At 43.5% G+C, this 7,006-nt stretch overlaps 1 protein-coding gene across 1 annotated transcript; it reads right to left on the reverse strand.

Moving 5' to 3' along the window:
• Window positions 1–4,693: 4,693 nt before the first annotated feature.
• Window positions 4,694–6,433, reverse strand: Gpr75 (G protein-coupled receptor 75). Its single transcript, XM_013017935.1, has one exon. It carries the CDS (start codon window positions 6,313–6,315, stop codon window positions 4,708–4,710), a length of 1,608 nt encoding a protein of 535 aa, XP_012873389.1. The 5' UTR covers window positions 6,316–6,433; the 3' UTR covers window positions 4,694–4,707.
• Between the last annotated feature and the right edge of the window lie 573 nt (window positions 6,434–7,006).

Consider the following 7,006-nt stretch of genomic DNA (forward strand, 5'->3'; position numbering starts at 1 on the left):
AAAAAAAGCAGCTTTCAAGCACCTTGACAATACCCAGTTGAAGTATTTCTGGGAGGATTTCCTGGCATGGAACAAAACTGAAGCATGCGAGAAACAGACTGAACGCATATACAGCCTGGGCACATTGGATAGGGTGCCAATGAGAGGAACTAAGAGTCAGAGAGAAGTCAGGAGCAGATCATTAAAGCGGCCACAAGCCTTTATGACAAGGACTTACCTCAGAGTTTCTTCTCGGTGGAAGGTACGAAGCAGGATCTAAAGATCACTGGCACTCACTAAAGAGACCACAGGAGAGAAACACTAAAGCTGGCAAATGGTACTGAAGCAGGTGACAGATGATGGGATGTGGGCAAGATGGAGTGGAGGAGGAGGAGAAGAAAGTCTGGGTTCAGTGTATTTGCAAGATAATTTAGGCTTTGCTGACAGGGAATATTGCCAGGCAGTGGTCTCAATTTGAGGCCAAATCTGCTCCTCATTGTACAGAATCATGGGAGTTAAGATTGTTTTCTGTTCCCTCTCTCCTCCACCAAATGATCACCAAGTGATCATTGTCTTGGCCATTACTGAAGTGACTGTGTCTCCCCTGGCCCTCGTTAGATTTAGATTGATGCACACTGAGCATTCTTTAGTCACCTGTGGAGGCCGAGTCCTCCCAGTGGTGGAGCTCAGCTGCCTTGCCTGGGATCCTAAGCTCAGTCTAGGCCTGGCCTCTCTAAATTGTCTATCCCTAGTGGAGAGGAAGGGAAGATTTTTCCTGGGGCCTATCTTCTTCTCCCTCATCATCCCACATGACCTAGTGTCTTCATGACCCTTTACTGCCTTCTACTACCATAGCCAAGCAAAGGAGTGAGTCTTTTCTTTTTTTTGCCAGCCCTGGGCCTTGAACTCTGGGCCTGAGCACTGTCCCTAAGCTCCTTTGGCTCAAAGCTAGCACTCTACCACTTGAGCTACAACACCACTTCCAGCTTTTTCTGTGATTAATTGGAACTATGAGTCTCACTGACTTTCCTGCACAGGCTGGCTTCAAACTGTGATCCTCAGTTCTTATTCTTCTGAGTAACTAGGATTACAGGCATGAGCCAGTACCTAGCTAGAGTCTTTTTTAAATGGATATATCTCCTAAATGGCAAAATAAAATCTACTGGTTTGGTGTGGTAGCCACGTGACTGTAATCAAGATTCACAGTCAACAGGATTGTGAGTCTGAGTTCAATTAGCACTAACAGAGCAAAACTTGTGTTAAAAGAAGAAAAAAAGAAAAGAAAAGAAAAAGCTGGTGCCAGTGGATCGTGCCTGTAATTCTAACCATTCAGGAAGCTGAGATCTGAGGATTGTGGTTCAAAGCCAGCCCAGGCAGGAAAGTCCGTGAGACTCTTATCTCCAATTAACCATGAGAAAACTGGAAGTAGCGCTGTGGCTCAAGTGGTAGAGCACTTGCCTTGAGCTGAAGAGCTGAAAGGCAGAGCCCAGGCCCAGAGTTCAAGCCCCACAACTGACAGAGAGAGAGAGAAAAAGAGCGAGAGAGAGAGAGAGAGGAAAGAAAGAAAGAAAGAAAAGTGGGGTGGGAAGTATGGCTCAGTTGGTAGCACACTAGCCAATGAGTAAAAGTGTCAGGTACCAAGTTTGAATACTGATCTGAGAAAGTGCCAGGTACCAGTGGTTCAGCCTTGTAATCCTAGCTACTCAAGCAGCTGAGTCCTGGAGAATTTCAGTTCAAAGCCATCCAGACAGAAAAGTCTGAAATTCAGACTTGATCTCTAATGAACCAGAAAAACACCAGGCTGCAGACATGGCTCAAGTGCTAGAAGAATAGTGAACCTCACTGAAGAAAAGCGATAAAAGGCTGATTTTTAGACCTCTGGAAGTAAGCAAGCATGTCTGCATTTAAATGAGAGCACTTATTACATGGTTACAAGAGGGAGCACATAGCGTGCTATTCCTATCACATGAAAGTATGGCTAGAGTGTGCATATAGTTCCAACAGTGAACCAAGGTGAAAGAGGCTAGAACTTGACTATCATTTTCTTCTTTTAATTTCGTTTTGGGGTGCTGGGGATAGATCAGACTCAGGCCCTTTTCTAATGCTAGGCGAGTACTCTTCCAGTTGAGCCACACCTCCAACCTAGGGTTCTGAAGTGACTGGACAGGAAAGTTACCATACTAAAATCTGATGTTATGTTCAAAATGTTTAGATTTTCATCATTTTTATTTCCAAACTTTATTTTAAAAGTACATTAAAAGCATCAGAAATACAAATCTAGCCTAGGTATTAGTATAAGAAGAACTGTTATAAAATGTTTTAGAGATCTCGCATATTTTGCATCACAGTAAAGCATCAAGAGAACTAATTAATGATCCTGTGAATTAATCCTATTCAACTGAATTCTAATCACTTCTTGTTCTCAGGTTAGCCCTTATGAAGAGACAAGTTATATATGCATAACTAAAGCGACACCACACAGGGTTAGACAGACATGTAATTTATGAAGAGACAAGATACATCTATGTATCTATATCTACCAGTAGATAGAAATATGGACTAAGAAGCTAAGAACTGAGCTCACTGCATACTTCATGCAGGTTAAATCAATAATTGGTGATGAGCATAAAGAAACTGAATACGTGATATGCACATGCTTAGTTTTCTTTATGCTGTAATTTGTATCTCCCAAAAGTGAGCCCCATGCTGTTCAAATCATGTCAAAATCAAAGGTCACACAGGACATTGTACAAGCAGAAATTACTCTTGTTATAACCTTTTATTAAATCACATTAGAAATGCCTGTTTCAACAAAAGGGATGTAATGTATATCTTTAAAATTGTGAAATATCCTCTTTACTAATTGTCAAGCTGGTTGGCTTATTGGACTAAATCTAGCTTTTGAATAAAGACAAAAATCAGATTCTTACTTTGCCACAGTTCTCTGAATGATCTTGGAAGAGGATATTAGATTGCTTAATTCTTTGTTAGAAAGAAGTAACATACTAATCTACTCATGGGAATACTAATAAATGAGAGGGGTATTATATTTAAATATAAAAGCACAATTGGAACAGATAATAATGACTTTCAAAAATAGCATTCGATTACAAAAAAAGTGAGAGATTGGATATGTTCTTGCCTGTTATAAAATTTTAATAGCAAAAATAAGGGGGGAAAAGTAGAGAAGGGAGGGAGAGGAAAGGAAGGTGGGTCTGTTGGTCCTAGAAGGTGAATTTTACAAACAAAACCTACCACTCACACTGAAGTCGCAGCAATCAGAATGGCATGTGAACGCTGAAGTCAAGAGTTGCTAGAAGAGAATAAGTCCATGCTAGCTGAAACCTTTTGCCATCTTCTGTTTCTGTGACCTGTGTTTGGGACTGGCCTGAGGGAGGTGCTGGGAACTGATGGCCTTTCATTCACAGGAACAATGCAGCTTCCCACGTACAAGAGTAACTCTTGAACAGAACGGTTTGGAATGACAGATGCCGCATCTTCATGCTTATCTTGAGTCTATAACAGTGATTGTTCCAAAATTCTAAAGAGTTCAAATACTGACTACATAGCGAAAATATTTTTACATAAAAATACGAGTTCACAGTTGTTATCCTAGGAACCACAGAGTATATAGTGATAAAATTTGTTTTGAGTATAGAAATACTTAATGTTAGGCGCCCATTTCCAGTTTAAGATTAACAGGAAGGGAATAAAAGTATTCATTGAAAACAGATCACCTTGAGCATTTTCCTACCATAGTAATATATAAATAAGGTCAAGAGATAAGTTATTTCCATATAGTTACTGCAGGTATCTCAACAAACTGAACTCACACAGAAAGGAAAGATAAATCAAAGCCCTCATTTCTGTGCCTTGCTAAAGAAGAATACAGATTGTCTAGCCTAGGACAATCTTCACTGTCTCCCACATAACAATCCCCACCTAGGACCATGAACCACCTAGCTTTCCCTGAACATTGACCCTCTGCGCGTGCGATCCTCATCTCCTGTCCAATCCATGGACATTAGAGTAAGCCACCTGCAACAAACAAAAACATTCTGTTCTTCTCCAAAGAACGAGACAGTTACTCAATTAGCATCAAATAATAGTATCTATAATAAGAAATGATGATAGTCTTAAATCTCTACTCTTATTTGACTGTCTTAGGTAAAGAAAGTATCTAATATGTAAGTGTTTTTTTTGGTAAGTATAGGCAATACATTTCTGATTGTAACAATGTTATTTATACAAATCAACCTGATATTAAAAAAAACTCATGTATTGTTCCCTACTTCAGTACTTCAAAGAATCGATTTTTACTTTTTTAGTAAAAATAGTCTGCAAAGATCAAACGTTCGAATTCCTTTAAAAAGTTTCGGCCAAGGTTTACTTGGAAGATTCATAACACTGACTCAAGTCTTGAAATCACTCTCGTTTCTACTTCAAAGTAAGTTCTATCATCATTCTTGGTATCTATTTAAAGATTCGGTACAAAAGATCGGACACAAGTCAGGACAAATATCTAAATAAACATTCACATCAAATCTTAAAATGTCAAGGATCTACCCAGCAAATCCAGATACTTAATACTTCAGCCCAAAGAAAAATGTAAGTGACAACTCGTCCGCTGAATCTTTTTGTCTTCATCTGCCACTGACCTCAAAAAAAACCTTAAAAAAAATAATTCAATCCATTGTTAGAAACCAGAATCCACTAGCCTCCATGACTTTAAACAGAAGGAACTGGAATCTGCTTAGCTGCAGTACTGTCATACTCTTGCATGAGATCGTTAGTGGTGTGGTAATGCATGGCGATATAGGAGCTGGCAAATCCAAAAGAGTTGACCGGCTGCAGCTTTTGAGGACTGCTCTCCTGCGAAGGGCTGCTATTGTAGATGCTGTAGTATGGTTCAATCCGAGTGTTGATAGGGGTCGAGCTGCTCTGACCACAGTGCTGATGTCCAGCAGAGATTTTGGGACTTACCACACTCTCCTTTGAATGACTCGGGCCACAAGCCTGGTCTACAAACTTCTTCTGTGGCTTAGGAGACAACATGTAGGCAGAGTTTGTTTCATGATGGGAAGATTTGTTTCTGTTCACTTCCAGGTTCCCTGTGCCCATGGCTCGAAGTCGAGTCTTCTGTTTGCAGCAGAAAAAGGCCAGGCCAATGTACTGGAGGCACCAGATCACTTTCCTCCTCAGCCCTGCGCTGTTGCGGGAGTATATAAAAGGGTTTAGCCCTGACTTGAAAAATATCAGAGTAAAGCCAAACAGTTCGAACTGGTAAAGGACGAAACTGCCATGGTTCGACAGTACCACCTGCACCAAGGAAATGCCTAGTGGAAGACAGCACACCAGGACGGACAGCACGATGATCACGCACGTGACCACGGCTTTGGAATCCTTGGCAGTGGAGAGGTTGATGGCGGACACCAGCTGGAATCTGCTGGCTGCAGGGGTGGGCAGCTGATTGGGGCTTTTGGGGTATCCATGCGTCTGAACGTGCTGCAGTTTATTGTAATTCTGGTTCCTGTACAGCGCTGGCACGGTACACTGGATGGGCTCACCACCTCCCTTCACAGGGGCCCCCATGAAAGGCTGGGGCCTGGATGCATCGACTGTGATGACCGGAGGGCACTTTCTCACTTGAGCATTCTTCCACAGCGCCTGAGCGATCATGATGTACGAGCCGGACACCACAGCCACGCACAAGGTGAAGTCCACCACGTAGAGAGACAGAACTGCTTTCCCCTCTCCAGCCATCAGACTGGACATGGGAAGACAGAGGTGGGACTTGGTGGTTTTCAGGGTAGCCAAGGTGGCCAGGGTGAAGCTGGTAGTCCAGAGGAGCAGGGTGAGGAGCAGGGTGCAGGGGAAGGAGGCCGTACGGCTGGGCTGCTTCCCTAACACCATGCGGAGCCTGTGCAGAGCAATGACCGCCACCATCTTGAGGGACATGATGATAAAACCTGAACTGGTGAGATGGAAGGTAAAGCAGAAAGCATCTGGGATGCTACTGGCTGAGCTGTAGAAGAGCACAAAGGTAAACATGGGGGCTGTTACCCCACAGATGAAGAGGTCACAGAAGGACAGGTTCAGGATCATGAAATCGAAGTTGGTTCTGAACTTCCTGAAGGCTGGATCAAAGAAGGACAAGAAGACGATGAAGTTGCCGTAAGAGCCCAGGCAGAAGATGATGGCGAGCAGGAAGGTGCAGGTCACCAAGGTGGCCGTGTGGATGAGGTCCTGGAGGGAGGTGCTGTTTCCTGCCTGGGAGGGAGATGCATGCAGCAAGGTGGCATTGGGCGCATCCTGGAGGGCGCCTGACCAGTTCATCTTCAGAGAGACGGCTTTGCCTTCTAGTCTCCAAAAGCGAAAATAATCAGCGAGAAGGGGATCAGGACCTCAACTCACAGGCGAGCAACAGGTGACAGAAGAAGCCCGACACAGATGAGCCTGCACCAGAAACACACAACCCAGAAACAGAGATTCATGTCGAAGCAAAGGAACCCATTGAGTACTCTCGTTATTTTTTTCAGCTCACTCTCTCTCCTGATGTACAAAAGCACAAAGTCCAAATAAGCAACACTACATTTCCGTGTCCGACGCTGGACGTAACCTGTCATAACCCATGAGAATAACCTATCCAGCTAGAGGAGACTGGAGCTGAGGAGCCAGTGTGGCTCTGGATTGCAGCCTCCTGCGGGTGCTAAGGATGCCAGAGGGGATCCAAGTCAGCTTGGGGAGTGCCTGCAAAAAAGGATGAATGGAACTCTGCTGAGTGGGTGCCAGCTGGGTGAGAGGTGAGGACCAACCAGGAGTGGGACAAACAGCCTGGGAGAAAGAAGAGGGATGGAGGTAAGAAACACGATGTCCTTGAAATAGTACCAGGAGGGAGGGTACTGGTGACATATCTTGTGGCTTTTCATATAACTCCTGTGAATCACTAACAACTTTTATTTCTTTCCTATTTCTTTCCCAGGATGTCATTCTTTTGGCCAACTACATATGCTCTCATGGGCAAAAA

Source organism: Dipodomys ordii, unplaced genomic scaffold (assembly GCF_000151885.1).
Source record: "Dipodomys ordii isolate 6190 unplaced genomic scaffold, Dord_2.0 Scaffold37, whole genome shotgun sequence".
Taxonomy (NCBI): domain Eukaryota; kingdom Metazoa; phylum Chordata; class Mammalia; order Rodentia; family Heteromyidae; genus Dipodomys; species Dipodomys ordii.

Excerpts from the sequence above, each read along its gene's own strand:
- Gpr75 (XM_013017935.1), bottom strand. The coding sequence starts at position 6,315 with ATGAACTGGTCAGGCGCCCTCCAGGATGCGCCCAATGCCACCTTGCTG.